General features: G+C 35.9%; 1 protein-coding gene across 9 annotated transcripts in view; it reads right to left on the bottom strand.

Annotated features, from left to right (window-relative positions):
* LMBRD2 (LMBR1 domain containing 2) overlaps positions 1-14,829 on the bottom strand; it is a 41,485-nt gene that overhangs the window by 14,939 nt on the left and 11,717 nt on the right. For all 9 annotated transcript variants that reach the window (XM_042996480.1, XM_015543522.2, XM_007095471.3 and 6 more), the window contains exons 5-13: positions 12,584-12,751; positions 11,128-11,338; positions 8,209-8,283; positions 6,950-7,063; positions 6,399-6,582; positions 3,332-3,513; positions 2,603-2,736; positions 1,150-1,255; positions 400-497 (exon numbers count right to left, since the gene is read on the bottom strand). In XM_042996480.1, coding sequence (XP_042852414.1) covers positions 400-497; positions 1,150-1,255; positions 2,603-2,736; positions 3,332-3,513; positions 6,399-6,582; positions 6,950-7,063; positions 8,209-8,283; positions 11,128-11,338; positions 12,584-12,751 — 1,272 coding nt within the window. The remainder of the gene's footprint in view (positions 1-399; positions 498-1,149; positions 1,256-2,602; positions 2,737-3,331; positions 3,514-6,398; positions 6,583-6,949; positions 7,064-8,208; positions 8,284-11,127; positions 11,339-12,583; positions 12,752-14,829) is intronic.

Genomic DNA, 14,829 nt, shown 5'->3' with positions numbered 1-14,829 from the left:
AAGAGTCAGTTGTTTGACTGAGCTACCCAGGTGCCCCACCCTCAGATTCATTTATGTTACTGGATAAAAGATGGGCCTGGGGGGGTATTTTATGAGCTACACTGGCTGTCAGTGCTGAAGGCCAGAACTTAAGAGTTAACATTCTATCCTATTATCTTGTAATCTAAAAACTTGTAAAAGAATAACTCTACTTCTCTTTTCTTAAAAATCCCTTCAGAGGGAGAACCTGACTTGATCATTTAAGCAAAGCATTTAAGCTATCCCTCGCTCTCCCAAAGCCACAATAAAACAAACAACAACCAAAACCTAACAACTGAATATTTAAAAAGGCTTTAAGGAGAAAGGATATCCAGATTGAATAAGAGTGAGAGGAAAAATAATTGATGTTAAGTTTTTTACCTAAAGTAAGTAGCAATGCAGAGAATAACCACCAACATAGGATAATATATGTAGAATCCATCTGCAATAAAGGATAAAACTTTCATGGAACCCATAATCTAAAGAGGCAAAAAAAAAAAAAAGTAAGTTAAATTAGTACAATTCTGTATTTTTCATTCCTTTCCACCATTAAAAAAATTCACTCATCACCAGTCTTATTAACAAATTTGGACTTTTCAAAAAGTAGAAATAAAGCACTAAATGGACTGATTTTAAGTTCTCATCACAAAAAAAACTTGTAACGATGTGAGGTGATGGGTGTTAACTTTTTGTGGCAATCATTTCAAAATACCTACATGTATCAAATCATTCTATTGTACACTTTACACTACAATGTTATATGTCACTTATATCGAATTTGCTTATTTATTAAGGTTTTCACATAAATAAAATTAATATTTTATAAATATTACTAAAAATTATCATGTACATGAAGATTATAAATATGAAAGCTAATATTATAGATCAGGTCTATTGATATTGCTCATCTGGTCAACCTATGTGAACCAAAAAGCTTTTTTTTTTTTTTTTACAATAAAAGAGAACAAAATCATTTTTACCCAGTCAGATACAACCTTTAAAATAAGTTCGATATTTTAAAAAATCCTAATAACACTACAGAACATTTCTGCTGGCATTAAAAGAAATTCCACAATAATACATCTTGTGGAGACAACAAATCTAAAAAAACTGTTTCCTGACCATACTTACAGATGTATAAGCAGTTGGCTGAGTATTCTGGTGAGAGATGGATGAATCCATATGGGTCAAACCCAAGAAATTAAGACATAAAGGAGGAGTCAAACGGCAAAATAACCTGCAATAAGCATATATAAACAGAATAAGAAAAAATACAGCAGCAAAGTACATTTAATTATGTTATTATTTTCATCTATTTGTATTACATGTATCTTGAATTCTTAATGCAAACTGCCCTTATTTGAGAGACATTCTGAATATCCTATTAATCACATCTCCCTAAAACATCAGGGCAAAACTCCAGCCTCAGGCTGCCTGCTTTGGTTGTGTCTGCCACTGTTTCATCCTAAGATTTGTGCAGTACCGGAAGAATTTTCGTACGCACTTTATTCAAATCTACCATCTGTGCAATCCGTGTCCACATGACCAGGACAGCAATATCCTCGAGGGGAACTGTACTCAGCACATAAAGGAGCTGAAGTTGTATTGAAGTAGGTCGCTCTGACAAGTTCAGGTACAAAGAACTGTTAGAGCTCAGTTTTGTCCAGATAAAAAGAGAACCTCACAGAACTACAGAGTTGGAGAACAGATGGGGAGGAAAATGAAGGGAGGGTGTGAATATAAAGAGGAAATATGGGGAGTTATTTTGTGATGATGGAACAGTTCTGTATCTTGATTGTGGTGGTGGTGATGTGAATCTACACACATACACACACACACGCACATGAATGAAGGATAAAAAGTGGTAAGAACTAAATAAGGTCTGTAACCTGATTCAGAGTAATATGTCAATGTACAATTCCTGGTTTGGATATTGTACAATAGCTATATAAAATTTCTCCATTTGGGGAAGCTGGGTGAAGGTTAGTTAGTAGGACCCTTTGTACTGTATTTGCAACTTCCTGTGACTCTATAATTATTTGAGGGAAAAAAGATTTAAAGAAAAGTCTTAAAGATGCTTCAGATATGGATTTCTCTGGGAACCTGCCTAAGTGCAGCCTATTTTATAAATACCTAATATGACCAACTTACCAACAGGGACAAACAATAGCACAACCTAGCTATTACTAGCAATACTCTCTTAGCAAAGGATATTCCTGTTCATTTTAAGTCCTTCCCAATGCAGTTTGATGCCACTGAATCACCGAACACTCTAGGTCTGACTTAGCCTCTAAACTCTCAAATGGTCCTAGTATTTACCAACCTATTTATTGAATCTCTAACTTGTAAGTCCAGGTTGTCTTTCTTTTCGTTCTTAACCTAGTAAACCTCTTGTATTATAACCTTAAACTTCAAGCAGGATTTACCTAGCAGTCAGCAAACATCTAATGCTTAAACGTAATCAATGAGCTCACATAAATGCAGGTGTTAGTGGAATGCTCAGAAACAATAAGAAAGAAAAGGGACATCCATAGACTACATGCAGTGGGGTCACTCCTTTGTGTCTAAACACACTCCTACTTACATGCCACTGAAGAGAAGGCTGTAAGCATCAGTCTGATGATGTGAAGCCAAGTAATAATAGTTAAAGACACGAATCCTGAACACAGTAGAATAAACACAGATACTCAGAAAGAAGATACTCAGGAAGCAAGCAATCTGAAAAACAAAAACAAACAAAATCAGTTTAAGACTAACAGACTTAAGACGAACGGACCTTGGCACTTTATACACTCTCACAAGCATTATCCTTTATCTCCAGCTAACATTTATTGACATTCTAAAAATTTTAGAACACAGTTCAGGTTTTAAACACCTCTAACTGGTTTAAACACAGTAACAGGGTTTTTTTTAACCACCTAAGAAAATGAATTTATGAAAAAAATCTACATCTTAACCAGTTCAATATCCTGTCCATAGTTTCAAATCCACCTCCTGAAGTGAGCCCGTTCTCCCGTGCCCTTGGCTACCCTTCCCGTGAAGACTGTACGTTATGCAGCTTCATTGGCATCAACAGGATCAAAGTATTCTCATAAAAGAATTCTGCACTATTTTGCACCTTGTCATCCCTCCTCAAACACAGTTTTTAGTTTTTATGGTCTGATAAATGGATGAAGCTCACTTTTGAAAGTCTGAATAACACTATGGGCAACTTCACTGCTTTCATTATTATTAGATTATATAAAGAAAAAACACAGTTGATGACTAGACTATGAACTGACGTATGTTTATGACAGATGTAAAATAAACTTACCTCTATATAAATGTAATTGTATGTTTTCTCAGCCAGCTGTATGAAGACTGCGAAGAGGGATAAGACAGGTGTAGTGCTAAAGAATGTGCATTCTGACCACACAACAATCACAGAGAAGATGGACAAAACCACAGCAAGTATCCTATAAAACCACGGTCTCAAAAGACATTCCCAGTACCATTCTGGAAGATAAAAGAAAAAATGATTAGGAAAAATCATAAAAGAGTAAGATATTTATATTGTTTCAAAATATCTCCTCCATACGGGATCCATAACTGCAAAGAAGAAAACAGTAATATCACAGTAGAGGAACCAGGCAGGTACCATGTTCACCAAATAATCACCAATAACAGGATAAACTGACATCATGTGCCTCCTGCTATGAAGCACTAAGAACACAATGTCATTGCTGCAGCATTCCCACCAAAAATGCAAAACCTGCATCCAACATGAGAAAATACCAGACTCAAATCCAGGGACACCTAATAAAAGACTGGCCTATAGTCTCCGAAAACACCAATGTCAGAAGACACAAACAGAGACTGAGAAATTACTCCAGATGAATGAAAACTAGGGAGACTGGACACCTGAATACAATGCATGATCTGGGATTTTTTTTTTTTTTTACAAAGAATATTTTAGAACAATTCGCAAAATCTGAGTAAGGTGTACAGAAACAGCTCTGTATCAAAGTTCATTTCCTGATCTGGTCACTGTATTTGGTTAGTAAGAAAATGTCTTTATTTTTAGAAAACAGACACTGAAACATTTAGGAGCAAAGAGGCATCATGTCTGGAATTCAACTTTGAAAAGATTAAGGAAAAATACACATACAGAGAGAAAGATAAAGTAAATGAATCTGAGTGAAGTATATACAAAAATTCTTTGTACTATTCTGCTAACTTTGGTTAAGTCTGACATTTTTTAACAACAACAAAAAAGATAGCTCACCGAATTGAAAAGGCTACGTTTTCACTTCATTCACTGACTGAGCGAGCTCTGAGCTCAGACTCTAAATCTTTCAACCCTACTCTCAGCACAATTCCTGATGAATTCAATGTCCACACCAGTGATCCTTTTTTCAATATCCTAGGGTCTTTCACTTCCTTGACCTCCTTTCCTCCAGTGATCTCATCCTTCACTCCACCTCAACTACTCATTCTCAGTCATCCCTAAACCTCTTACTGCCCTTCCTTCCTTATAATCTCATTAAAGCATCCCTGTTTCCAAGCAATACCTTCACCTAATATCCAATTCCACTGACTGACTCTATCTGGACCAACCATCCATTCATTGTATCACCTTTATATTGCCACTTAATACCCTGGTATCCTGCTGCTTCCTTTATCAGCTCAGATTCCATAGTCTTTGAGGATAATTATGCTCCAGCATCCCAATTTCTTTTCTCTCTTGCTTCCCTGTACTTACTAACCAAGACCACACCCTGGTTAGGATCCAACTCCCTGGCCACTCTGAGCCTGCACCCATGGAGCTGTACCCTTCAGGAGTGAGGCACACAACTTTGCTGACTGGTCTCATTCCAAATTCCTAATCACCAACTTCAGGTGGATCCTGAGCACTGCCTGGCTGGCCTCCTATAATTCAATCTTCTCCCATGCCTTCACTCCTAAGCAACTATTTTGCACCTTCTCTCTTCAGATCTTCTCTTCAGATCTCCAAAATCTCTTACCCTACGCTTTACTCTCAGCATTTCACCGAGAAACTGGCAGAAGGGAACCTCCCCAAGTTCCTGCCACTACCTCTTCTCACCTGCTTAGGTACACCCGTGCCTTACCTCCTAATCTAAGGGCAATCTCTACATTGTTCACTATTTCCCATTTCATCTCTGCTACTCATGAACATCACCCCAGCCATGCTCTTCGCTCATTACATTTCCTCTAAGATATTGTTCCCAAATTACATGCTATAATTTATCTTGACCTTGCCATTCTCCTTCAGCTACTACCTCTTTTCTCTACTCCATTTTATAAGGAAAACATTTTGAGAGTTTTGTATTCTCCTTGCCTCTAATTGCTCTCCTCCGGATTTCTTTTAAATTCAACTGGGCTTTTGTTTGTCTGTTTTTTACCTTTTTCTCTTTTCCACCCCCACTTCACTTCTCTGAAGTCAACCTATTGGGAAAGGTACTTTACACACACCTTTCCTCAAAACACCTCACTATCCTGCTTTTCTTCCTTCCTCACTGGGTTCCTCTTTTAACCTGATGTCTACATTCTGATATCTTCTTTATACCTTTCTGTGTACATAGTCTACTTTCTCACTCTGTAACGCCAGGAATTTTTGTCATTACACTTATTGATATATACCCAACACCCAACAACATACAGCATATATGTCTCAAGTATTTGTTGAATGAATGAAAACAAGTATTTCTTTCATTTAATTAGAAAAGATCTTTGTTGAAGTAGTTTTCTAACATATGTTATGGCCATTATGTCTTCATACTCAAGACCAAACACGACAAAAAGAATCAAATGAACATAATTGTTTATGTAAACAAATAAGCTAAATGGAAGCTTTAATACTGTGACACTTGGCATACTTTCATTAAGTTCTTCAAACTAAATTTGATAACATTGAGAGAGTATCATAAATAATCATTAAAGAGAATGAAATAATTCTGACTACTTATGTAGGTTTTATAAATAGACTAACAGATGTAAATAATCAAAGAGGACTTCTTAGGGGAATATTTTAGTAGTATGTCAAGACTAAAGAAGAGACCCAAGCTTGTGATATAAAACTGCTTAAAGTTCTAATTATTTTAAGTATATATTATGAATATATAATATACTTGATGTATTGCATATATTTTTGCATAGCATTTTGGTTATCTGTGAAGTAACAGTGGAAACTGACAGATTATATGTTGTATGACAAGTAAAACAGTTTTGGAGGGGGAAGTTTATCAGACACATAATATTACCACATGGTATATGTCAAATAATACAAATACAATTCAACTCTGCACTGGGGAAAATATATACTTTCTTTCTCTAGAAAAATTATCATCATTAAATTCTGAAATTTATGTAAAATTACATACCAACTGTAGGATTATAAAAATATTGGAGAAATTTATTTTCTGGCTCTGGTGACTGAAAGGTGTGAACAAACTGATGAGTAGCACTAGTTTCATTTTTTGCTACATCTTCGAGATAAAATGCTTGTTCCAAAAGAATCTGCCATTGTACTTGAGTTCGACGGTGTCTCTGAACTGAATAAATCACCTAAAAAAGAGAATTTGGGTATATCTGTCAATGTTCTGATCCATTTCTATACATCCCTCCAGAGAGCATGTTTTGATTGTCATAATAATGGGGAAGTGTTAATGGCACGTGGCATTTAGTGATTGGGGCCAAGAATGTTAATAGTCTAGGACATATTTAATAATTAGGCTCAGTGAGTAATTTTCCCTCCCCAAATGCCAACAGTACCCCTGTTGAGAAACACAAAGTTAAAACACCTCAAAGAATGATACAAGGATCAAAGAAAGCTTCAAATACACATTCACTCGAAAATCGCTTTTTGTGGGCAGCAATTATAAATCTAATTAAAATCATCAGTAAGTAAAAAAGCTATTATTAATAAAGTCACCTGTTTATGTAGTTTTACCAGACTTTTTTCACTTGGGTAGGTATTATGCTTTTCATCAAAATCTTCATAATCATCCATGTTCCTGCCCATTTTTTCCTGATACTCTGTAGGGCACTAAAAGGGAAAAGTAGATATTTTTAAATCTCATGTGCAAAAAAGTAAAATTATATTTTTATTTAAAAATTTGTCACTCTTGGGCATATCTAATTTTCTCAAAAACATCTTCTTCCTTTACTGGCATCTCTAGATATTTGGATTGTTAGTGGCTGACATTTCCTTGAAAATGTTCTAGAAGATGTATTAAGTGTCTTCTTACCTTGAGAGCTTACCTACATGAAGCAACTAGTATTTGAGAGGATTAGGCTATGCAGGCAACCTGACGGAACTGTCAATTATTTTCCTAGCTAAAAACAAAAAAGAATCGCAACAAACCCAAGACGTTGAATTTTTAAAAGGCGTTGTAGAGAAAAACAAACACGTAATTTGGAGCCATCTGCCCTATTATTTATTTATTACCTATCTGAATTTGGGCAAGTTACTTAACCTCCCTGAATAGGTCTCAAAAGGTAGCAATATAAAGAGAAAAGGTTAGAGAACTGATTCTCATTACCATCAACTTAGCCAAAGGGAACACTAGCTAATCAGTATAATAGATTTAAAATATAGAAAAAGAAATAGTTCAGTGGTTCTATGGTTGCAAAGACAACAATTGAGAAGTCCATTTTTAGAATAATCATTTTGGAAGTATATGAATACCCTAATTTAATACCAATGCATCAAAACCTTAATTTTATAGCTTCTTGTTAAATATCTGTGTTAAATATCTCATAGGGTCATTCATTTTACAATTTATTTCATATATCATGAAATGACATGGTAGAAGCAATTGAAAGAGATTATTAAGGCTCTAGTTTATTATGGGAGGTGCACCTTTAGTGACCACATTCAATGACATTTAGAAACTGTGAAGGTCCATCTCCATCACCGTGTCAGCAATCATTATCTATTACTTAACCTCTACATCCACATTTCAATGACAAATACTGCCAATAATTAAATGTCACACTTGTATTAACAAAAGAACAAATTCTAAGTATGGATTACTACTGATTTATGGTTAACATTTCCATGAAAATGGAAAGGAGATGGGAAGACCACAGTCACAGGCTGTTCTCACACTTTTCTGATGCTTTTATTATAATGTTACAGTCTACAAATTTATATTTCAAAAGAAAAAAGATGAGAATATGACAAATTACCTTTTTAAGTATCGTGTCAACGCATTTTCTCAATGGGTGGTTATACTTGATGCTTTCATTCACTTTACGAACCTCCTATAAAAAAAGTAAGAAGAATAAAAATATTTCCATTTCTATACATCATACATTTCAAATGAGACTGCCCTAGGTACTGTATGTGTTCTCATAAGTTTAATTTCAACCCAAGTTACTTAGCATATACATGAAGTTCTGTTCACCAAATAGAAGTTCTTAAGAACACAAGTAAAAATACAAAGTTATAGAATAGCAATATCTATACCCTCATGATTTTTACTATTTTTTAAGATTTACTCTCTTATCACTTGCCTCTTGGTACACAAAGGTGAATGAGCATTATAAAAAGGTCATGAAAGATCAGACAAATTTTGCAATGCTGTGTTCTTCCACCTTGCTCAGCGAGCTCAGTTATCTCATTATCTAAAGTACAGTGAAGAAACCAGAGGAAGAAGCAACAGGCAACAAGCGTCACAAAGCACCGGCCGGCTCCTTTCCAATGAGAGAGTTCCCTACAGCAGTCACAACTACTGACTCATTCCACATTCGTTACAAAGAGCACACTCTATGCCAGCACCGTGTTAAGCATAAGGTCACCACGATCCATGCTGAAGGGTGTGGTGGGGAGACATGATGTTACAGGTCTTTAAAGATGACAGGCTGGTGATGAGCTAATTTAATAACCAATTTAGTGAGTATGAAAAGTATAAAGGGGTTAGGAAGGGTAATCTTTACAACCAGCAGATCCCAAAGAAGAACAATAATTTCTATACTAATGAAACTTTTAAAAAGTTGGAACCACTGCTCTAGGCAGAAGAAATGGCACGTTCAAAAGCTGGGAGGCAAGAGAACTGACCAGGACAATAAAAAGAATATTCTGATTGGAGAGTAGAGAATGGCCCCAAGGAATACAAAACTAGAGGCAAGGAAACCACCTGGCATACAAAGTTAAGAAAATATATTTATATCTTATATGACAAAAAAAATCATTTTCCCTAATATATATGTGCTATCACAAATCAAGAGAAAATTGGGAAGACACAAAAGCAATACAATTGGCCAATATACGTCTGGAAAGATAGTCAAGCTCACTAAAAACAATTACAAATTTTAAAAATGAGAACAGTTTTTGGAAAGTAATTTAGCAATAACCATCAAAACTTATAATATGCAGACTTTAGGAATAACCTGTACCAACAGACATTGCTCCTGTCAGCAGCTCAGCTTATTGAGGAAAACAGGTATTATTCAAATAGAAATGGTATGGAAACTGCTGTGTAATCTAGTGTGAGAGGCTTTCTGATAAACTGATTGTTCAAGCTGAGATAAAAGCTTGAGTAGGAGTAAGGTCAGCAAACCAAAGGAAGGGGCGAGAATACTCCAAACAGCGGAACAGCCAGTACAAAGGCCTCCACGCAGAAGTGCGTAAGGAGTTTCAAGGAACTGAAAGTAGTACATGTGATCGCAGGGAAAAGGACAGTCAGCGGCTGGCTGAGCAGCACTTGATCGGGCTAAAGAAAAGCAAAGCACTCCAGAAGGCCTTTATAACGGTTTGTTTGAGGTCAACAAGTGACCTAAATATAGCAGGGACAAGAGAAGACTTGGGTTTTTTTAAAAGATGTTTGAATCATCATTACATTACAATTTTCTATTCCTAAACTGCCTTAAAGATTTGTTGACTTGTTAGCACAACTTTGAATATGAACCATACTGATTATATGTTATATGTAAAATATTGTATTCTTCCTTTAAATTCTTCAGCCATGTGACACAAAAATATGTACTGAAACAAGTTAACTACTGATATTTGCTATATCTGTTATAAATCTAAGGCTCCTTCAAAAGTTTGTAACTTTTGGGGCACCAGGGTGGCTCAGTTAAGCATCCAACTCTTGACTTTGGCTTAGGTCATGATCTCATGGTTTTGAGATCGAGCCCTGTGTGAGATTCTTTCTCTCCCTCTCCCTCTGCCCCTCCCTTGCTTGCACGTGTGTGCTCTCTCTCAAAAAAATAAAATAAAATAAAATAAAATAAAATAAAATAAAATAAAATAAAATAAAATAAAATAAAATAAAATAAAATAACAAAGACTGCACCAATGCCAGTCCTAGTTTTCCACATCCTATGCCTCAGTAGAGAGTTCCTACTTAACAAACAACAACAACAAAATCTATCTTTCTTCAGTCATTGACAATTCCTCCTAGCAAAATCCAGATCTTGCATAATTAACTGGATTTATATTTCTTGAAGGAATATTGAATAACTGGTAAAATCCATATTCCTCAAATCTGAAACAACTGAATTAGTACCAACTTTACAGGGTAACAGTATCAAATTTAAATTATCTTTTAAAAATTATTTTCTTACTAAATACAAATTTTCAAGTTTTTTTCAAAAAATCTGAATTTTCAAATATAAACTTCCAAATATATCATAAATAAATATAAAAATTATCAAACATACATTATCTTCTTTTGAAACATGTAATAATAGCCAGCAGATGCCGGAGGAAATGTAATAGAATACTATCTGTGAATTTACTCCTACATTTTCAATCAATATATTCTACTACAGTTCTTACTTTTTGTAGGGAATAAGTGCCAAAAAGCCAGTATTAGATTTTTCAATCACAACACTTTTAAGAGTAAAAGAAGGGCTCTGTAAGGTTACCCCAAGATGACAAGCATACCCTGCACTGTTGAATAATTGTTGCTGAATCTGTGGGTTAGAAGGTAGAGATGACACCTCATGAAGCTGGAACGGCCAACAGGAAGCCATCCTACCGGATGGGACATACTGAAGGATCACACATCACCAAATTTTCCGTGTGAAACCCATTAACGTGCTAACAACAACAGCAACAAACCAATAGTGACTGACTGTTAGTTTAAACTTGCTTATTACCTCCATGACATCTTCTAAAGTCTCTTCTGCATCTGCTTTTTCTGTCATCAGTTTGGCTGCTTTAAAATATGTCTTCATAAGTAGATAACCTCTTTTTGCTCCATTCCAGTACGACCGAGGAATTTCTACCAAACCATATCCCAATAACAACACGAGGAGAAACAGGCCCCATGTATTTGCTGCAGCTATTCCAATTGTCTGAAGCTGGTTCCTGAGAAAGAGAAAACAGAAGCAGATAGCTGTGAGAAAGAAATTTTTCCAACAATTTTATATATATATATTTTCCAAAAATATAAAATAAAACTAACTAGTGTTAAATGGTTTTTCAGGAAACAGCCCTACAAGACGGCTAGGATCTTACATGAAAAAAAGTATACCTTCCAATCCTCAGCTACTTTTTTAGCAACAGCAGATAATCTGTGCGTTTTAAAAGGAAGTTAGAGCTTAACTGCAGAAATAGACTTTAACACAGGAAACACTGCTTCTATCATAGTTAAAATTAGAATCTAGGATAGTTCATGGTGAAAACTATATATATTTTTTCCCAAAGAAAAGATATTTTTCATTAGGTGCTTTCTTACTCAGTATTAACCAAGAGAAGCCTGAAAAAAATTTTAAAGTCTAAAAAATTTTATGTTGAGCCACACCTACACAAATCTCAGGAATGCAACAGTGAGAATTATCATTACTACTCTATTCCTAAATTTTTGAGATCTCTTCACATAACATTATATAGATCACAAGTATAATACAGATTTCAATTTTATTATAATGTCTGAATCTAACATCAAAGAGAAATATGCTCTCAAGGTATAGTCAGAACAAAAGAAAAAATATTCAACAAGCTCCGAAGAAAAAGAAACCTAAGGGGCACCTGGGTGGCTCAATCAGTGAAGCATCTGATTTCGGCCCGGTCATGATCTCATGGTGCATGAGTTTGAGCCCCACATCAGGTCATGATCTCATGGTTCATGAGTTGGAGCCCCACATCGGGCTGTCTGCTGTTAGCACAGAGCCCACTTAGGATCCTGTCTCCCTCTCCCTCTCCCCTTCCCCTGCACATGCACTCTCGCTCTCTCTCAAAAATAAACATTAAAAAAAAACAAACTAGTTATTTTGTCATGTACAAAACTGTACACCTGAAACTAGTATTACACTGTATGTTAACTGGAATTAAAATAAAAACTGCAAAAAAATCATAAGCGTTAATACTTCTAACACATAGCTATTAGACAAATCATTAGTCCTTCATCTAATAGCTACATTTAATAGTTGTTCCATTTTTTTCTTCTTAGAAATATGCGTTATTCAGATTTCTTTTTGGGGAATCTATAAAACACATAACTCGGTATGTTTCTCAGTGAAATGTCTGCTTACCTGCCCATATGAGAGAAAAGTAAATTTTTAAAAATGCAAACATACATTAAAATAATATTAAGAAAACAACTTTTCTTACCATTCTAAGTGCAAATGTGGGTTTACAGCTACATATATTAAAAATGCTCCAAAAATCAGCAAATAGGTGCCATAATAGATTGCATTCTCAATCAGTGCAGTTTTGATCTTCCCAGTGATGGAAAACCCTCCTGATCTTGCATAGGACTGCATAAAAGGTAACAGAATCCTAGACGGTTGGAAAAACATGATTACGGAAACAATTGACATGCCTATTTATTCTCAAAATACCAGAATGATGTGAATCTCAATTTTAATGTGTAGTTCTTTTCATAAATATGATTTTGAGTATTAATACTGAACAAACTATAACAGATAACTGAATATTTTTGTAATATTAGATTTTGGGGAGACCAAAGTACATTTCTGGGAGCAAAAGAGGCCACAACGACCAACAGCGAGTACAACGGTGTCACGAGTTACTTTAACGCCTTTATGAAGACTTTGGACTGCATTCAGACAATGAGGAATCTTTTTCTTTAACAGAAAGGAGATGTGATCAAATTTAAGTTTTCTAAAGACTGGTAAGTCTTCAGCAGGAAGAATGGACTGAAAGGAAACAAAACTGGGACTATGTGAGAGAGGGTAAGGGGTGGTGATATGGTAAGAAGCAGGAAGGGAGAAGTCTGGTTGTGAATACACTGATCAGAGGTACTTAGGACACATCCCAAAGAAGCTGCACTGGAAGTAGTTGGCTATCCAGCTTCAGAATTCGGGAGAGAGGATTAGAAATACAGATCGAGGAGTCATCACCATTATCAGTGGTTCTGAAATAACACCAGTAGATGAGATTTGGAAGGGTGAATATGTAGAATGAGAAGGAAAGAACTAAGGCTGACCCTGGGAAAGATCATCTTTTAAAGGAGAGGTAGAGAACTAACAGGAAGAGCCAGTAAAGGAGACTGAGACAGAACAGTAGATATGGAAGAAAACCAAGGAGCACGTGGAGGAAAAAACAGAAGAAGAAAGCGTTTCAAAGTGGAGAGAGAAAACAATAATCAAATGCTGCCAAGAAGTCTAGTAAATTAGGAACCTGTCTGTGTGAGTGGAGAAGTGGAGCTAGAAAATAGAGTTCAATGGGGGGAGGAAAGAGTAAGCAATGAGGAAATGAAGACAGTAAAAGTAAATGTAGACAATTCATTTAAGAAATTTGGCTGGGTAGGATAAATTGCAGTATATTCATATAATGGAAGATTTTACATAAATGACAAAGCAGAGAATACTGACACGTACAATAAGACGCAGATGAATTTTCCAAATATGTGAGCAAAAAAAGAGGTGCAGAAAAATACATACCATATTAATTCCATGTTTATAAAGTTCAAAAACAGGTAAAATTAATCTATAGTGATGGAAGTCAGAATCATGGCTACCTTTGGGGAGGGTAGGACTGGGAGAGGGACATGAGGGAAGCTTCTAGACTTAGCATGAACATTGTTAATATTCTATAATATCATCTGAGTGCTGGTTATATGGGTGTACTCACTTTGAAAAAAAGTCAAACTGAACACAATTTGTGCACTTTTCTGTACTAATTTATACTTCAATAAAAAAGTCTCCCCCACCCCGAGGGGCACCTGGGTGGCTCAGTCAGTTAAGCATCCCACTTCAGCTCAGGTCATGATGTCTCGGTTCGTGAGTTCAAGCCTCAAGTCAGGCTTTCTGCTGTCAAGGCATAGCCTGCTTTGGATCCTCTGTCTCCCTCTCTCTTGGTCCCTCCCCCACTTGCTCTCTCTCTCTCTCTCTCTCTCTCTCAAAAAAAAAAAAAAAGTCTCCCTCTCAAAATTAAGCCGGGATGAATAGATCAATGAGGTTAGAAGCTAGGAAGTTGGAAAGGGTTGCATTTGAGAGATCTGGCTTTTTTTTCTTTTCTTCTTTTTAAAAGGATGAGAGAATTGTATATGCTTTGTTGAAACCGGAAGCTGAAAGTATAGGTAGCAAGAGCTGAAGGAGATGGGTCCATACTTCAGGAAGAGGGATTTCACTTTGTAATCACTTTGAGAGTGACTCTTCCATTCTTTGAGTGGAAGGGAAAAGGACGGGTAGGGAGTTGTGCTGGTGGGAAGCTGAAAGAGTACCATGTGAGGACTTCTATTTTCACTGTGAAGTAGAAAGTAAAGTACTCTGAAAGGAGAAAAGGTGACTGATTCTAGGATGTAAAAGAGAGAGAAAGAGCCACAAAGGGAATAGTAGAGGTTTGAGTTCTGTAGTGATTAGAAGGATTTACTGTGGAGAACAAAGCGAGCA

The sequence above is a fragment of the Panthera tigris genome, chromosome A1 (genome assembly GCF_018350195.1).
Source record: "Panthera tigris isolate Pti1 chromosome A1, P.tigris_Pti1_mat1.1, whole genome shotgun sequence".
NCBI lineage: Eukaryota > Metazoa > Chordata > Mammalia > Carnivora > Felidae > Panthera > Panthera tigris.
The sequence above is the reverse complement of the archived record's forward strand: the minus strand, read 5'-3'. Positions and strand labels throughout refer to the sequence as shown.